We start from the raw sequence: 20,000 nt of genomic DNA, 5'->3' as shown, positions 1-20,000 counted from the left end.
TAGATAATGTGTCAAGCCTGTGTTTAACAGTGAATCTGAGGAAGACCGGGAGGTCGAAACATCATTGCCATTGAATGAATTAATAAAAAGAAGAAAAAATAACTTAAAGAAGAAAAAAATCCAAAGGAGTGTGCGAACCTTTTTTCAGAAAATACGTAATCTTTTTGTTCAGCACCAGGGATTGTGCACAAGTAACTCTCTACAAGTGCATTTGTGCTCCCCCTCGCCATGTGATCTAGGTGTGGAGGACAGCACTCAATATCTGCCAAGCGGTCAGAAAAGTCACCTTTCCCCAAGTCTATTCCCAAAGATCAAAAGATGTGATCACAGATTAAGGCCACAGGGGACGGAAAAGTGGATAGACAATGCATGCCGAGACTTAATATGAGAACAATGTGATTATTTCCCTTCTGATCTGCTGTTGCAGGTCGGATGTGATGAGATTAATATCTGCAGCTGTGCCCCAGTGGATATGGGCATGCAGCAACTCTTGGAATCAGAAGATTGCTGGTTCGAATCCCTTATTTAGTAGGAATGATGTGGCTGGGAAGATAAATATATCTCTCCTACACCTTCATCCATGGCTGAAGTGCCTGTGATGTGAGCGAGGCATCTAACCTCACGTTGCTCCAGCATCTGTGCCCTGCTGTACCTAAATAGCTGGAAGTTAGTTCTCAATGAGCACATCAGCTAAATGCAGCGTGATGCAATGAATCGGGCAAATGCCCTATCACACTGTGCACTGTGCTGATGTTGCTAGCCAATGAGGAAATAATAGCTCCCCTATGGACTGGTATTCAGTGATCGTGGCCGTAACTACCATTGAGGACACAGAGGTCATGACCTCTGTATTTTTTTCAGCAATGTAAAATGTATGATGAAAATCGATATATGATCATCAATGATAAATTCAGTCTGTATACGCCACCCCAATTTATCCCCATGGCAGTGATTAATGAATACAAACTTAAGAGTTTGACTGAAGTGTTTGATACATTCTAAATGTGCAATATGCAGTGCAGTACACAGTCTTTGACCCCGGTATTTGAAAATGTCTGGTTACGACCCTGTCACTGATGTCTTGTTGGTTTTTGGGGGATGACACAATGGGACAACTGTGGGGGAGATTGTGACAATCCCTTGGCATCCACCACTGCCAATGCCCCACCTGACTGTTTTTGTTTCTCTTCCAAAGGCTGACCAACTCCAGCAATGCTCTGCAAGCGTTCCCTAAACAGGGTTGCCAGATGAGACTGATGAGACCAGCCTAAAAAAAAATGGAAGCACCAAATCCCGCCCAATTCTATTGATTCCTATGGCCAAATATTAGCCAAAAAAACCCGCCCGAAAGCCATTTTTACCCGCAGACGGCCATCCACCCAACCCGGCAACGCTGTCTCTAAATATTCAGAGAACCAATCCCCTTGGCCCCACCTGACTATTCTTGTTCCGCTTCCAAAGGCTGACCAACTCCAGCAATGCCCGGCAAGCGTTCTCTAAATATTCAGAGAACCAATCCCCTTGGACCCACCTGGCTATTCTTGTTCCGCTTCCAAAGGCTGACCAACTCCAGCAATGCTCGGCAAGTGTTCCCTAAACGTTCAGAGAGAACCCATCCCCTTGGCTCTGCCACACTGTTTCTGTTTCTCTTCCAAAAGGCTGGTCAACTCCAGCAACGCTTTGCGAGAATTCGCTAAGCGTTTTTCAGCTGCTGTCCCAGTGTGTGGCTGAGTCCACTACCAGGCCGCTCGATTGGAGGGTTTTATTTTTCTCGGTGAGGGGGGCTCCCTAAACGTTTTTCAGCTGTTGCCCAGTATGGGGACATACAAATGCATGTGCATGAACACACACACGCACACAGACACACACACACACACACACACAGGCACACATATGCGTGCGTGCACACACACACACACACACACACACACACACACACATGGAAAGACTGCAGAAAGGTCACAAACACACGCACGCACACACGCACGCACGCGCACACACACACACACACACACACACACACACACACACACACACACACACACACACACACACACACACACACACACACACACACACACACACACACAGTGTGTTGATGCCCAGTGTGACCCGTATGCTACTGCCAGGCTCCCATCTGCTTCTCTGGTCCGCAGTCAAACAGCTGTGCCAGCATCATGCACCACTTTCCCTCTCCCTTCCCTTCTGCGTATCCTTTCTGCTGTGTGTGTGTGTGTGTGTGTGTGTGTGTGTGTGTGTGTGTGTGTGTGTGTGTGTGTGTGTGTGTGTGTGTGTGTGTGTGTGTGTGTGTGTGTCTGTATGTGTGTGTGTGCGTGTGCGTGTGCGTGTGCGTGTGCGTGTGCGTGTGTGTGTGCGTGTGTGTGTGTGTGTGTGTTTGAGCTTTTGTCTGTTGGAAGAACCGCATCCATATATGTGTTGGGTGGATAAAAGAGACTTTGTCTACAGTATATCACTGAAAATATCTATTGCCTATTTCACTGAATTTGTCAGTAAGTGTGTGTGTATGTGTGTGTGTGTGTGTGTGTGTGTGTGTGTGTGTGTGTGTGTGTGTGCGTGCGCGCGCGTGCGTGTGCGAGCGCCACACGTGTTTGTGTAGATGTGTACCCCTATATAAATTGAGTTATGTGGGTACAGAATGAGCTGGAGACAGAGATGAGATGAGCAGGAGAGGGAGAAGGAGAAAAACACCAGGATGAAAAAAGCCGAGGTGATTCTGCAGCAGATAGCCAGACTCACTGCATCCATCTTCAGACAGAAACCTCCTCCAGTCCAGAGTGAAAAAAAAGAGAAAGGAAAAAATAATCTCTACCGTCTGCCTGAGATAGCAGGACATTGAGATGGGCCAGACCAGCCCAGAGGCGGCGGGGTAATTCTAGAAAAACAACAGCAACACAAGAGTGAACAGGAGAGGTAGAGAAATGAAAGAGAAGGAAAGAGAGAGAGAAATGAAATGAAGGAGGGAGAAATGAAAGAGAGGAGGGAGAGAAATAGGAGTGGACTGATCTCTCCCAAAGAAGAGCACTTGTAGTTTTGCGCAAGCTGGATTTAGCCCAAATCTATTTCTATTTTATTAGGGAAATTGCCTCCCTTTGCCTGACCCAATGAGACAATTCCACAGCCAGGGTTGCCAGATGTGACTAATGATTTCCAGCTGAAAAGATGCTCAAAATCCGCCTCGAAACACTAAAGCCTGCACAATTTTAACTACCTGTAATTATATTGACTTCTATGGCCTTAAATTTGCAGAAAAATCTGCCCAACTGCCCTTTTAACCCATTTTTTACCTGCAGACAGCCATCCTAAGCAGCCCAATTGGGTGGGAAACCACCCAATCTGGCAACGCTGTCCACAGCCCCATTGAGAAGAAGATAGGATGCTAATTAGTGGCGGAACAAACACACTCAGGGCCCCAGGGCAAGTCACTGATGGGGCCCCCTATACGGCCTACCAAGGTCAAAATAGGTCCCCCACCACCAATACAGCAGGGCCGTGGGCCCAAGGGCAAATGCCCTGCTTGCCCCTCCTATAGCCCCGCCCCTGATGCTAGAATCATCGTTGATTGAAGTACAGATAAGAAATAGAAACACAAATGAAAAAATAAAAAGAGAAGGCAATCTCCTGACATGATTGCTCTAAGGAGCCAAGCATCATTTTTTTTTAACGCATGCTCATCTCAGTCTTGTAAGTGCTTGTTATCTGTCTTGAATGGGCAGTCTTTTTTTTACTTGACGGTAGCTAAGCTAATCATGAGAACGCTTATGTAACGCTGAGAAAATCTGATGGAAATCTGTTGTGCAAAGTCGGGCCAGACCTGCGTAGAAAAATGGTCGTATGATGAAGATGAATCTAGATATGTTATTCCATTACATAATTATTCTAGTACAACATTGGTTGGTGGTCGTATATGGGGCCAATAACCCAGGTACTCCAGGCTTCTTAATATTCATGCAGTTTGAATAAGAACAGATAAAATGAACTTTAATGTTGCGTAAGGGTAAAACACAAGAACTAGTAATTTCCTTCATTACATATACAGTAGGAAGACACATGCAAGAGACATATGGCCAACAATAAATTGCAAGAGATTAACATTAAAGTAAAAGTATGAAATGTTTAAGTATCTAGAGAATATGATGTACAGAGAGTAGCATGCATGTTCTGTATTTTCTAGAGATGCACCGGATCCTGATTTTTAGGATCCTGCCGGATACCGGATCCACTGCTTAAGATCCTGCTGGATCCGGAACCGGATACCGGATCCTACGAAAGGGTTGAAACACATAGCCAACTCTCACACGTGGCGCAAAGTATTTTTAAGACTCATTGGCTTATTGCCACACTGCCTTCAACGGCACTTTTACTCCATGACTGACTGAAAAGCCTAGACACTTAGCGGTTTCTTTTGCCTTAAGATATGTAAAAGTTTTTATCTAAGGTAAAAGAAAAAAAACTTTTACATGTCTGAAGGCAAAAGAAACCCATAAGTGTTTAAGTTAAACAGTTAGACATAATGAACTTAATACATATGAAAAGCCTAGGCTACGTAAAAAGTAGAGATGCCCCAGATCCTAATTTTTAGGTAACTGTTGGATACCGGATCCACTGCTTTAAGATCTTGCCGGATCCGGATAGTCTGAAAAACCCTATTATCCTGCCGGATCCGGAACCGGATCTTGGATCCTGTACATCTCTAGTATTTTCATTCCCCGCTGCTGACGTGCCCTCATCACGGACCTGTAAGAGTGTAAGAGAGGTCGCGTCTTCTTTTTAAACTTGAAAAGACATGCTCTTGTGACTCCCGCTGTGTCTTAATGTCTCCAGCTGACATGCCCTGATGTAATTACCATCAACGTGACACTTTGCGGATTAGTGCTCAGACACGCAGAGACAGACAGAGAGACAGACACACACACGCACGCACGCACGCACGCACGCACGCACGCATGCACACACGCACGCACACAAACACACACACACGCACACACACGCACACACACTCATGCACACACATACGTAAATACAGAGATACAAAGTCGCACACAAAGCCACAGACCCACAAAAATTCAGTTTCACACATACAAAAGGACTGACTCAGCCACACACACATACAAACAGAAGCGTGCACACACACACACACACACACACACACACACACACACACACACACACACACACACACACACACACACACACACACACACACACACACACTGGGGCTAAACGGGATGGACAAACGGGTCAGTTGTCCCGGGCCAGGAGGAAGGGGGCCACAGAATTGGGTCCCCATGACATCGTATGAATTGAGATTTTTTTTCCTGGGCCTGGCAAAAGCTGCCATCGGCCCTGCACACACACCCACACACACACACACACACACACACACACACACACACACACACACACACACACACACACACACACACACACACACACACACAGTGCTGATGGGAGCAACACGAGTTGCGTCTTGCATCTCAGGGATGCAAACACTCCTGTTTTTTCCCCTCCCTGTCTGAACCGGCGGCATCAGCCTCTCCTGTGAGCCTCATTATCGCCCTATCAAGACAGCCGAACATCACAAATCTCCTCGATTTCCCCACCGTCACCTCTCGCGCCCCCATTTTCTGTCAGAACATATGGAGATCAGCCATGGTAATAACAGCTATGGTGCGTGTTTTTTGCCGCCTCCGAATCACTATAAGCACGAGCATCGGTCACAACAACATACGTAGGCTACACCCACAAACAAGGCCGCTGACTGCTTTGATCAAGCCTGGGACAAAATCATCTGTAAGGGGGCCCCTCTCCCAGTACATATTATGTAACGGCGACCCCAATTCTGGGCGACACTTTTTCCCAGGGCCCAGGACAACTTGCCCGTTTGCCTCCCTCCCCTGTCGCCACAACAACAACAACAATGGCCCCCAGACCGGCGACAGGACCTATAATGTCGAACGAACGAGCTAGCAATCGGGTCGCACCGTATGGCATATGTTTTTGTCGACACGCAGGCTTATATAAAGTCTAGCCCGTGTGTCACTGGGCCCCGCGCAGCTCGCGCTTTATGACCCGGGCCCCGTCGGAAGGTGTCACTTCCTCGTCTGGTGAAAGAGGTGATATTGTTTCAGGATGTGGAGGAACGTGCTCCCTCCCGACGGCACCTCTGGAAGTATATAAATAGATCTCGGTGCAGGGAGGCTGGGAGCAGTGTTGCCAGATTGGGCGGTTACCCGTCCAATTGGGCTGCTTGGGGGATAGCCATCTAAGGGTAAAAACGGGAACAATTGGCCATTTGCTGTTTTTTCTGCAGTTTTATGCCCATAGAAATCAATGCAATTTGTTGAAATGGGCGTAATTTGCCGCATTTTGGCGGTTTTTGAGAACCTTTTGGGCGGGATTTGATCACACACATCTGGCAACACTGGCTGGGAGGGAGGGAGGGACGCAGCAGCAGCCCTTATGCGGACAGATGGTATGTGGTTCAGCAAAGTGCATGTTGTTTTTTGCCCCCCCTCTATTGCTGTAGTTTTTCCTTCTCTCACCTCCCCTGTCGAGAGGATAATGGTGGAGTGTGTCTTCTGTGTTCCTTTGTGGCCCTGTCTCTCGTGTCTCAATCTGTTTTTGATAGGGTTTTTTGTATGTGTGTGTGTATGTGTGTTAAAATAAGGCCTATTGAAACCCATCACCACAGCTGTGTCGTGATTGTTTTGTTGTTTCTTCCTTTCTTTGATATAGACAACTAAAATACACACATTTATACATAGCTGCATCTGCATTCAAATTTCGGTCCTTTCTGTCTACCGTTTGGGCGTTTGGATTTAGAATCTCTCATTTCAGTCTCTTACCTCACACTAGCCTGATTATTATCGACTTTCATATCTCTTCGAGACTTGGTCTGACCAAGAGCATAGCAATTAACATGTCCTAAACGGCAAGGTCGACCTGCCTCCCTTGGTTTGCTAATGGTTGTATGCTTCCCGACAAAGTGGAAGGAGTTCCTGATTTTTCGGGAGCTCAGAAACGATATTGTATTGCTCTTGGCCTGACTAAAAGAAACGCTGCCTGACGGTCTGGCTTACTGCACACCTTGTGTTGAAGGGGTTTTCACTTCACAGGAGCTTACTGTAATAATTACGGGATACTGATCACCAATATAGCACATCATTAGTCATGATTACTTTAGTTATCTGTCTTGTCTTTGGGCATAAATGAATTAGCATAAATGAACACCCCTGATTGCTCTCTCTCTCGCTCTCTCGCTCTCTCTCTCTCTCTCTCTCTCTCTCTCTCTCTCTCTCTCTCTCTCTCTCTCTCTCTCTCTCTCTCTCTCTCTCTCTCTCTCCTTGTCTCTCTGCATCATTCTCTCTTTCCCACACTCAGTTCCCTTCTCTGTCTTTCCATTTGAAATGTAATCTCGTTAGCTCAGTGAAGGCTAGAAATGCACAAAGCTAAAATGTTGACACATTCATGTGTAATTCCATGCCATGCCAGTCACTAATCCCCTTGTTGCTAATTCAGGAATTCTCGCAAAATGAAGCTTTGTCTGTGAAAAATGTAGTGTGTATTAAACACTTAGAGAGTTGATTTAGCTCCTCTAGAGTGGTCCCAGGGAATGCTCTAAGGCAGTGGTTCTCAAACTTTTTGTGTGAAGTACCACCTGAGAAAATATTGACCTCTCCGAGTACCACCTTGACAACCAACATTAGAATATCGCAGTAAAGGCCTTCCATATTCACTTTTGCCTGTCAATAAGAGGAGAGGTTCATAATGGCCTCAACAGCTACGGTCATATTCAGTGCAAGTGCAATACAATTCAACTGCAACAACTTGATCAGCCTTCAAATCAATGCATAAAATTAATTATTCCCTCCAAGTACCACCAGAAATGTCTCAAGTACCACCAGTGGTACGTGTACCACAGTTTGAGCACCACTGCTCTGTGGGTTGAATTAACACTGTGTTGTTTTGCAGTGCATTTATGAATCTGTAGGATGGTTAGTCGTTAGAGCGCTGAACAGCAATAAGAACGCAATGACAGAAATGATGTTGGCAAGATTGATTTTTAACATGAAAATATCATATATTTCTTGCTTCTTGCTTGATACTGTATGCATGTTGCAATATTCATGTCAAGGTGTTTTTCTCGCTTTAGTTACACAGATAACAAGCCTTGCCAATACAGTTTCTAATCCTGTATCATGAATAAACCATGTAGTAGATACGTATCACAAACAACTTCGATTAATCAATCACATATTGAGATCCTGATAGAATGCAGGTCAATATTCAATGATCAGCCAGTTGGACCACAGAAATAGGCATACAAATCAATACTGAATGATATTGCATAACGTATTGTGATCTTTTTAGCCATATCAAATATTTTCTATAGGTTCTAACCTAACCGGCCCACCGTCTCTGGCCAGCCATATGTACCAGAGATTCTTTAAGTAGCCTATATAGAGATATGCCAACATAATAGGTTTCTATGGGCACCTAACGTGACCAGGTTCCGGTCTGCCTAAAGGGGTGTGTCATAATGCTCCTAGCATTGAATAGAACAGTCCTTAGGTCTGCCTAGGTCTGCCTAAAGGGGGATTTCCCCCCCAATAATAGAACCCGGAAACAATGGGCCAATGGAACCTCTCTCTCTCTCTCTACTCTCTCTGATATGTACTGCAACACACATGAAAGCAGGTGGACAATCAGGCAGACAGCCAGGCAGACAGAAAGACACTAGCAATTGAGAGGGAGAGAGTGAGATTGTTGAGAGAGAGAGTAAAGAGAGAGAGTACTATTCAACAACAGCTCTCCATTTGACATGTCCGGCCCACTGGCTCTGAATGCCCTCTACAAGGAGAAAAAAAATAACTACGAAAACACACACATGCATACACGCACACACACATACACACATTGACACACACACACGCACACAAATGCACACACGCACATATGCACACACGCATACACACACACATTGACACACAGACACATATACACATTGATACACAGACACACACACATACACACATTGACACACATACACACACACACATGAACAAATAAAATAACTCCAAAAACACGCACATGCACGCACGCACACACACACGCACACACACACCTTGACACACACTGACACACACACACACATGTACACATGCACCACGGAGAGCTGTCTGTCATTTGTATGCGCGCCGTACAGCCTCTCGGCTCTGGTCCACAGGCAGTGTGCAAATGGAGCGACAAGTCCCAGTTTGATGCAGGGGGATGGCTTTCTCCTTCCCTCCCTCCCTCCTTCCCTACACCTTGCCTTGCCTTGACTGGCCTCCTTAGTTCCCAAAATGGGGGTCGGAACCCCTATGGGGGTTGCAGAGGTACTGAAGGGGGGTTGGGGACACGCGAAAAACGGGAAATCCACAGATTAACAGCTAACATAACACAGCTAACATATTATGTATTTGCTGTGGATTTCTAGTCATATTAGCTTCAGACAAACTATTAATGGAAAATCTAGCAATATTAATGGACAAAAAATCACTTGGGCATGCAGGCGTGCGCAAAAATATTCTTGAAGTGATACTGTCCCATTTTTGGAAATAAGCTTATTTTACACCTCCCCTTGACTTAAATAATAGGCTTTTTATGAGACCAGTTAGCCACTGGTCTCATAGAACTCAATGCTAACTGCTAGCATGGAGGTGCACTGCCATACTCAGAGAAAGGTTGACAGTACAGATGAAGAGTACAACCCTATTATTTAACTCAGCTTATTTCTAGTTTATTTCTTTATATTTTAACTTAAGCTTATTTCCAAAAATGGGACAGTATCACTTTAAGTTCAAAAGGGGGTCCCTGCTCAAAAGGTTTGGGAACCTCCACCTTGCCTTGCCTGCCTGCCTTGCCTGCCTTGCCTTTCCTTGCCTTTCCTGCCTGAGCAAGCCAGCCACTGGTGCAGCAGCCAAGCTCCCCAAGGAGCGTAGCGTGCCCTGCTGTCGACGAGGCTGTCTGTGTATACAATATGTAGTGTAGTGTGTGTGTGTGTGTGTGTGTGTGTGTGTGTGTGTGTGTGTGTGTGTGTGTGTGTGTGTGTGTGTGTGTGTGTGTGTGTGTACAGTGTGTGTGAGTGTGTGTGTGTGTGTGTGTGTGTGTGTGTGTGTGTGTGTGTGTGTGCGCGTGTTTGTGTGTGTGTACAGTGTGTGTGTGCAGTGTGTGCGTGTTTGTGTGTGTGAGCGCGCGTGTGTGTGTGTGTGTGTGTGTGTGTGTGTGTACGCGCGCGTGTGTGCGTGTGTGCGTGCGCGCGCGTGTGTGTGTGTGTGGAGGGGTTGGGGGTGTGAGAGGTACATCTGCCTGACTGACACACCACTCCACACAATGCAACCCCCCCATCCCCCCACTCCACTGTCTATCGCCCCAGGGCATCTCTCCCTTGCCGCGGGCTATCTGCATCCTGATCCCCCCACAAATGACCCCATAAACAGCATTAAAGCTGCACTGTGTAAGATTTCTAGTAGTTGTTTATTTCCAGAATTCATGCTGCCCATTCACAAATGTTACGTTTTTCCACGAAATCTTACCACCACCATCAAATTCTAAATATTCATTATGACTGGGGAAAAAATGGCACTTTCATACATGAAAATGCTGGAGTGATAAATGCTGTCGCAGTGCATATTGTGTTGTGATATTTCTTATTTCTCTCTGTTTTAACCTCTGCCTCTCTCTCTCTCTGTCTCTCTCTGTCTCTCTCTCTCTCTCTCTCTCTCTCTCTCTCTCTCTCTCTCTCTCTCTCTCTCTCTCTCTCTCTCTATCAGTTGATATGCCTTTTTATATATGTCTGAGGAGTGTTTTGTAATAGTGAATGGTGATAATAATCATTCATTCTCTTCCTCTTCCTCTTCCTCTTCCTCTTCCTCTTCCTCTCTCTCCCTCTCTGTATCTCTCTCTCCCTCTCTCCGTCTCTCTCCACCTGTCTCTCCCTTTCTTGTCTCTCCACATTAGGTATCCGCTGATGCTGATAGAGAGAGCTTGCCCATGGACAGCCTCAGCCCAGGTTTGATGAGCTCCCCATCCTCCATCTCCTCCCCGACCGGCCAAGTGCACTCCTCCTCTTCCTCCTCCTCCTCCCCCGCCTCCTCCTCCTCCAACTACGCCAGCAGCACCGCGGCCTCCTTCTTCCTCAGGTAGGCTTGGCTCCTGAGCCTCCTGTCCTCCTCTGAACCTCCATTGCACATACAAACACCCATACGAACAGTGGTGTAGTGGGGATTTTTAAAGTGGGGGTACGTGGGGGTAGGCAACCTTTCTTTAGGCAACTTATGTCAAAACCCTCATACTGTCCTACTGACGTACTGTCATTCTTCTCCCTTTCCATCTGTTTGGTCCATATTGCCAGGTGATCATTCATTTTTGTATTCAAACTTGGGCAGAAGGTTTTTTTAAAATCTCACCTCAGGAGAAGTGGGTGGACTGCGTACTCCTGCGTACCGCGCCCACTACACCCATGCATACGAACCACTCCTTCAAACATTGGCTGCATTGGAGTCCATTCTTTCAATTCACTTTATGCTGCAAATGGATCCTTTGCAGATAGATAATCCTGAGCCTCTTGACCTCCACTGCACATAGTACTGTACACCCATACACGCGGCTCCTTTCAACATTGGTATGAGTCATGAGTCACCAGTTCATGGTTTGAGCTTTCAATACATTCTCTGCCGCAAATTGGTTGCCTGCATGTATAACTATTAGCCCTCTCTCTGAGCTTTCAACTGCACATAATACTGTACATCCATCCATACAAACAGCTACTTCAGACATTGTTTCCTGAGTCCATGGTTTGAACTGTCTTTCAACACACTCTCCCATACAAACGTGTTCTCTGCAGGTAGAATTCCTGGTTCTTACTAGTAACTAGAGATGCACCGGATCCTGATTTTTAGGATCCTGCCGGCTACCGGATCCACTGCTTAAGATCCTGCCGGATCCAGAACCGGATACCGAATCCTACGAAAGGGTTGAAACACATAGCCAACTCGCACACGTGGGGCCCTTTTTATTATGTTGGCGCAAACTATTTTTAAGACTCATTGGCTTACTGCCACACTGCCTTCAACGGCCGCTTCCAAAGGGCTTTCACTCCATGCAGCGATTGGGGTTGTGAAAGACTGACTGAAAAGCCTAGGCTATGTAAAAAGTAGAGATGCCCCAGATCCTGATTTTTAGGTAACTGCCGGATACCGGATCCACTGCTTAAGATCCTGCCGGATCCTGATAGTCTGAAAAACCCTATTATCCTGCCGGATCCGGAACCGGATCTTGGATCCTGTACATCTCTACTAGTAACATCTACTGCACACACACCCTTACATGCTCTGTCTTTGTCTGGAATATTTGGCTCTTACTTTGAACTTCGACTGAACACACTTTTCAAACTGCTTCTTTGGAGGTTGAATTCTGGGCCCTTAACTGTGAACATCCACAGCATACACATGTACGTAGTCCCTTACCAAAATCTCCACACTACCAACACCACTACTCTTGCAGGTTTCCCTCTGTGTGAACTTGCTCTTGCATCTCCCACCACCACCACCATCACCAGAGGCGATTCTAGGGCAAGTTTGGGGCCCCAAGAGAAAATTCAAAAGAGTCTGCATCAAATCGCCACTACTGTAGTTTAAAATCTAAGATGTTATTCACCATCTATAGGCTTGGGGGCCCCAATCGGCGGCCTAGCCTTGCCTGGTGACAGGATGTGCCTCTGATCATCACCAGAGGCGATTCTAGGATCAGATGGGGCCCCAAGCAAAAATGCAAAAGAATGAACATTTGAACCAAAATCGCCACTACTGTGGCAACATGTGGGCTGTTATTCACTATCTAGGGGCTTGGGGGCCCCAATCGTCTGCCTAGCCTAGCCTAGCCTGGTGACAAGATGCGCCTCTGATCATCAACCCTCAAAACTACCCGCTCTTGCAGTTTGGCTCCAGTGTGAAGTTGGTCTACTACGCCCACACTCCCACCACCACCATCATCACCCTCGAAACCACCCACTCTTGCAGTTTGTCTCCTGTGTGAACTCTCACTACACCCATATCCTACGGAACACCCCTATTTGCAATAATGGGGACATGTGTCCTACTGCTGTTTCTATTTTTGTCTGGGAATGTCACTGCTCCTCTTCCTCACATAGCCCAGCACCTCTCTCTCTCTCTCTCTCTCTCTCTCTCTCTCTCTCTCTCTCTCTCTCTCGCTCTCCCGCTCTCTCTCTCTCTCTCTCTCTCTCTCTCTCTCTCTCTCTCCCTCTCTCTCTCTCTCTTTCTCTCTCTCTTGCTCTCTTGCTCTCCTGCTCTCTCTCTCTCCCCCACTCTCTCTCTCTCTCTCTCTCTTTCTCTCTCTCTCTCTCCCCCACTCTCTCTCTCTCTCTCTCTTTCTCTCTTTCTCTCTCTCTCTCTTTCTCTCTCTCTTTCTCTCTCCCGCTCTCTCTCTCTCTCTCTCTCTCTCACTCTCTCTCTCTCTCTCTCTCTCTCTCTCTCTCTCTCTCTCTCTCTCTCTCTCTCTCTCTCTCTCTGTCTCTCTCTCTCTCTCGCTCTCCCGCTCTCTCTCTCTCTCTCTCTCTCTCTCTCTCTGTGCTCCCTTGCACTCCCAAGACTTCCAGAAGCCTTCTGTTGCCCCCCGGCAAAAAGCAGTCGCCCTGCCTCCCCTTGCTGCCACACCGGGCTCTGTCACAGTCTTGGGGGGGGGGGGGGTGGTGGCAGTGGGGACCTCTGCTGCTGATGGCTGCCCGGACTAACGTGGCGAAATGTCATCAATGATTGCTGCACTTCGCCGTCCCCGGGAAGGGTGTGAAAATCTGAAATGGCATGAAGCTCCAGAGAGCCACACACACACACACACACACACACACACACACACACACACACACACACACACACACACACACACACACACACACACACACACACACACACACACACACACACACACACACACACACACATACACACACACACACACACACACGTCTACACACGTCTACACACACGTCTACACACACACACACACACACACGTCTACACACACACACACACACACACACACACACACACACACACACACACACACACACACACACACACACACACACACACACACACACACACACACACACACACACACACACACACAAACACACACACACACACACACACTGCTCGGAAAAGCAAGACAGAGAGACAGACCACTCGCCAGTTGGCTTGCTCTTGCTCGTCTGGATGCTGAGCGAATGAGAAGGAAGATGGCCCCGAGGGATTCCTGAGCCAATTGCTCCCCTGTCATATGGAGTGTTGATACCAGACAAGATACCTGTGAGGCACAAGATCTCACAGGCTTCAGCTCACTGCTTGGGCTTTGCACAGTACCGTTAGTGCAGTCCCTCGATTCCCCCCCCCTTGAAACAAGACTATGTGGGGTTGGCGATAAGGTGGAAGGAGTAAGCATCTTTGAAAGGTTATCTTAGTAGACAAGGGGTGTGTGAAACAGTGAAACAGGGCTTTGCACAGTAGTGCGGTCCCTCAATTCTGAAACAATACCACGTTTGGTTGGCGATGAGGTGCAAGGAGGGAGGCTAGCATCTAGCTGCTAGTTAGCTTTTAGCACCTTGAACGTTTATCATGGTAGACAAGAGCTGTATGCTGGAAACATTTTGACTTCGTTACCCACCCGGTTATGTGTGACTCAAATAATACCCAAGTGTTACAACTAACCAGTGGTAGAGCGCTTTTTTACTAGGTTAATCGGTTAAGACATGGCTCCCGCTATAAATTTGTTGTTACTAGAATGGTAATGACCAAGGCGTAATGTATTACTGTGTGAGGTTGTAGTAGTGTAGTAGCCTACTGGTCTGGTAGTAAAGTCATTTCAATGACTATTACAATGTTTCACTGGCTACTAAGTTCGTTAAGGTTAAACCCTTTTAGTGGGAGGTTTAATATTTACCTTGAGGTGACTCCTGTCGGTAGGATGCTAAAACACTCTCTCGATTTCCCTTACTCGAAACAAGACAACACAGGTATGGCGACATGTGGCAAGTACTGTGGTAAGAAAAGTGTCATCCTGTGTGGGTGGACTACAACATGAGAAGAACAGCTCTTTGTTCCTGAAGCTGAGACACATTTTTTTTGTTTCTGAGGCTGATGCAAGCTTTCTTTTCTCTGCAAATTATTTCAGTGGAAATGTTGATCAGCACCCCCTTCCTTCCTCTTTTAACCCTCTGAGGTCCGAGTGCCCTTCAGAGGGCAATGTGTCTCCAAAAACAAATCTGTAACTCTGTGAGTTTTTGTCATTGAAACATATAAGTCACACCATTAGAAACCTCAGACCTTCCATGTCCCGAATATATATATATTAAATGAAAATACTTGAAAATGTTAGGGTGGTGCAAGCAGCCTAAAAGCCTCTGAAAAGCCTTAGACCTCAGAGGGTTAAAGAGCGGGGGCCTCATTAGGGTGCATTACTCTGCCATGTGGAGGCGAGTTTGTTGGACGATTCTCTTTTATGTTGTTCCCCCTCACCTCGGCTGAGCTCATACTGAATAACAGGAGCTCCAAGAAGAAGAAGAAGAAGAAGAAGAAGGGGGGTAAAGTGATTATGGGAATAAAGATAAGATGAGATGAGATGAGTTTGCCCTCAGGACTTGTGTTCCCCGACATCGTTTAAAAGAGAGATTATTATTGTTTTAGAAAGCATCTTTTTTCCGACCAAAAAAACCAAAACAAAAAGCGAGCAAGCAGACCCACGGTATACTAAGCCCAGCAATCTTTAACGTCAGCCTTTGGGTGCTGGCCAGCAAGTCCGGCAAGTATGGGGGTCAGTTGTCCTGTGCCCATGGAGAGGGGCTGCCCAGAATTGGGTTCTCATTACATTGTAATACATGTATTGAGAGTGGGGGGCCCTTTCAGATGTTTTTGTCCCAGGCCCGGCAAATACTATTGGCGTCCCTGCCTGCCAGTTTGATGGAAATCAGCCGAGCCCTTGCCCTATTCTGTTGCACCGATCTAATGCAGTGCACTGACCTATTCTTTGATAGGATCACATTTACACCGAGATTGGAAGAGGAGGAAAATAGCAAAGGGGATGCAGCAGACGAGAGAACGAGAAAGCACACTAAGGGACAGGGAGTGAAGAGAGGCAAAGAAAAGAAAAGAAAAGAAAAGAAAAGGAAAGGAAAGAAAAGAGCAACAGAGACGTCCAGTGGGAGAGCTATGTCACCTACGTAGACTGTGACTCCTGCATCATTTTCCTAAGGACAGTTTGTCTTTTTGAAGCACAAATCGAAACAATGAACTGAATAAATGAGTGTAGAGACAAACCGAAGCAAAGAGAAGAAGCAAAAGAGAAGAAACGTGTGCTGTAAGACCTGACCCGTACAGTGCTTGAATCATTTTCCTAAGAGGATTTGCACTTTAAAAAAAAATTGATAAATAGCTAAAAAAGAACGAGACCACACCATTGCCACTGTATTAACCGTAAAACACAACGCGTACCGGACACACAGACCTTAAAGTCAACTCGCAACAAATGCAGTGTTAATTCAACACTTAGAGAGTACTTTGGGACCAAATCCACTCCAGATGGTGCTAAACGGACTCTCTGAGTGTTAAATTAACACGGCATTGTTTTTTAACTGTGTATACATGGACCTTAAAGTCAACTCGCACTCCTTCTAATCCTTTCCGACGGCGCCATGGATTGGACGCCACAAATAATCTAGTTCCCCCCCTAACCTAATTAAATACGCCCCTTATTATTGTCCGGCGGCGGCGGGCGCCAGAGCGGACCACCTCGCGTCACATAATTGGACGCCACCATGCCGCGGTCCACACAATTTACAATGTCCTGAATAATTTACTCGCTCATGGGACTGACATGAATGTGAATGTATTGACTTTTCGAGGTGTGTGTGTGTGGGTGTTCATGTGTGTGTTCATGTGTGTGTGTGTGTGTGTGTGTGTGTGTGTGTGTGTGTGTGTGTGTGTGTGTGTGTGTGTGTGTGTGTGTGTGTGTGTGTGTGTGTGTGTGTGTGTGTGTGTGGGTGTTCTTGTGTGTGTGTGTGTGTGTAGGAGAGTCTGTCTGTGCGTGTGGAAAATGAGAGATTCTCAGTTGTGCGCTCTGATTACTCTGTGACTGTGCATATCATTAGGGTATAGACTGGAGGCACCCCGCGGATCAGAGAGAGAGAGAGAGAGAGAGAGAGAGAGAGAGAGAGAGAGAGAGAGAGAGAGAGAAATGGAATTGGACCATGTGTTTCTCTTCGGCGTCCGACGCGGCAGGCCACTGTACGAAATGGCCATCTTTTTTCCCCGAGACTTCACTTTGCCGCGGCGCAATCATCAGACCAATTACCGCCCTGCAAACAGGAGTCACATGCGTCAGATTACTTCTCCCTCAACCCCACTGTGGTGTTGCTTCTGCTTCTGTCGGCTGCTGCTTCTTCTTCCAGGAACTGTGCAAAAATCGACACGAGTCACGAGACAGTAGATGCTCATTCTCTGTGCATTTACTCAGCCAACCCCCCCCAACCCCCCCCCCCCCTCGCATTCAGCTCCCTCATGCTATCCTACCGTCGTCGCGTGCCTTGTTGAATGCCGAGGAGATCATCCGATTTCCGCGTGTCACGTTTCGCGGAGCGCAGCTTTATCCGTAGGTACCGGTGAAACGGGTGGGCTGCTGCTGGCAGCAGGCAAGGTGAGGGCCGAGCTGTGCTGCGCTGCGCTGTGTTGTTTTATAGTGCTTTGTCAGCACTTCAAATGGATATGGATGCGCGCGTTCGTTCACTCAATAAGCCTTTGAAGCAAAGCATTGCCATTATGCAAATGAAACAAAAGCCCCCCCTCTCCCCTCACCCAACTGACAAATGGAGATTGCTGCGAATTGAACATGGCTCAACTAGAACGAGCGAACACGCCGGCAGGCAGGCTAAATTATGTGGTTTTAAATTCATGAGCAGCTTGTGTGTCTGGTGTATTTAAAATGTGTGGAATTAAAAAAAAAACACTAGACTACTAACAAATGGAGAAAAAAACAACACATCTCTCTGCCCTTAGTTTGGCCTTGAATAGTAACTGACCATAACACCTTGGACAGAATCTCATGGGCAAGTTGCCATGGCAGCATAATGGTAACACAGTGTGGTATGGAGAGAATGAGGCGGAGGGAGAAAGAGGAGGGAGGGGAATGCAAAAGGAAAGTAGTGAAAGTGAGAGTGATGGATGAGAGAGAGAGAGAGAGAGAGAGAGAGAGAGAGAGAGAGAGAGAGAGAGAGAGAGAAAGAAAGAGAGACAGAGGAGGCTTAGATAGAAGAGAGAGAGCGAGAGAGAGAGAGAGAGCGAGAGAGAAAGAGAGAGAGAGAGAGAGAGAGAGAGAGAGAGAGAGAGAGAGAGAGAGAGAGAGAGAGAAGGAGAGAAGGAGAGAGAGAGCGAGAGAGAAAGAGAGAGAGAGAGAGAGAGAGAGAGAGAGAGAGAGAGAGAGATAGAGAAAGAGGAGGCCTAGATAGAGAAAATAAGAGATGGAGAGAGAACTTGAACAGAAGGAGCTCACACTGGAGACCTGATTTGGACTCCATCGTGGCTGAGCCTTCGCTTTGGTTGGAGCTACTGGTGTAAACCAAACAAAGGCAGCCTCTCCTCCGGCTACAACTCTGGCAGATCTCATGAAGCATTTATGACATGTGAGATGTGTGAGACCAGAGCGGAGCAGTGGAATACAACCTCCCCTATTTCTCTCCTTTCTGCTGTGTGTGTTCAAGGGCAATATCTTCCCCATCTTTCCCAATTCACCCTACCTTCCAGATAGCAGGATCGAAGCCGAAGGAAATGAATCCTTTTTTTGTGCTATTTCATTTACTTTCTCTGCACTGCGCCACACAAAATAAAATTCCATAACAGTGCTTCCCACAGTGAGTCTAACATGGAAGCCATCTACATAAAAACCTTTATGGGATTTCTTGCAACACGAAAGTGCAAGATGTGAAAAATATGGTAGTACAGATGGGAAACAGTCCCTCCATTACCCTGTCAGTGTGAGTTTTCCATGTACTGCAATCTCTTTCGCTCTCCCCCTTCTCGCTGCTCCCTTAGCCCCTCCAATATTGTTTGTTCCACAGTAACAAATGCAGTGTTCATTCAGCACTCTGAGAGTTGATTTAACATCAGAGCATTTGTAGCACAGGGCAGTCATGGGTGAGCGGTTAGGGCGTCAGACTTGCATCCCAGAGGTTGCCGGTTCGACTCCCGACCCGCCAGGTTGGTGGGGGGAGTAATCAACCAGTGCTCTCCCCCCATCCTCCTCCATGACTGAGGTACCCTGAGCATGGTACCGTCCCACCGCACTGCTCCCCATGGGGCGCCACTGAGGGCTGACCCCTTGCACGGGTGAGGCATAAATGCAATTTCGTTGTGTGCCGTGTGCATTGTTAACTTGTGTGCTGTGGAGTGCTGTGTCACAATGACAATGGGAGTTGGAGTTTCCCAATGGGCTTTCGCTTTCATTTGGACTGAGCGTATCCTCTACAGTAAGTCAGTGTTTCTTAACTGATGGGTCGGGACCCAAAAGTGGGTCGCACAGGGGTCCTGAGTGGGTCGGGGAGCTGTGGTCTGAAATATATATGAATTCACCATTCCATTGACAGTCACAAGATGGCATTGACTGTGATGTCAAAGACAGAATGAAACATAATCTCTGCTAGTAGTAGGCAGAGGTTTTGTATCAGCATACAAATGCGGATGCATATCATGAAATAGCCTACAAAGTACATGGATAGATTTTTGAATTTGTGAATTTGAAGATTCAGACGGCACAGCAAAATATTGGGTCACAACATAACTAATGGTCGTTGCAAATTGGGGGTCCCAAGACTATTCCAATGAAGAACCACTGCTCAAAATGATGAATCAACACTGCCTTTCTTACTGTGTGCCTGT

The 20,000-nt window shown here is 46.8% G+C and overlaps 1 protein-coding gene across 3 annotated transcripts in view; it reads left to right on the top strand.

The window, feature by feature from the left end:
* The window catches only part of kif26aa (kinesin family member 26Aa), a 194,546-nt gene that overhangs the window by 71,123 nt on the left and 103,423 nt on the right, over positions 1-20,000 (top strand). For all 3 annotated transcript variants that reach the window (XM_063223676.1, XM_063223677.1, XM_063223675.1), the window contains one exon: positions 11,023-11,204. In XM_063223676.1, the coding sequence (XP_063079746.1) occupies positions 11,023-11,204 (182 nt within the window). The remainder of the gene's footprint in view (positions 1-11,022; positions 11,205-20,000) is intronic.

The sequence above is a fragment of the Engraulis encrasicolus genome, chromosome 18, assembly GCF_034702125.1.
Source record: "Engraulis encrasicolus isolate BLACKSEA-1 chromosome 18, IST_EnEncr_1.0, whole genome shotgun sequence".
Lineage (NCBI taxonomy): Eukaryota > Metazoa > Chordata > Actinopteri > Clupeiformes > Engraulidae > Engraulis > Engraulis encrasicolus.
This window is presented reverse-complemented; position numbering and strand designations above follow the sequence as displayed.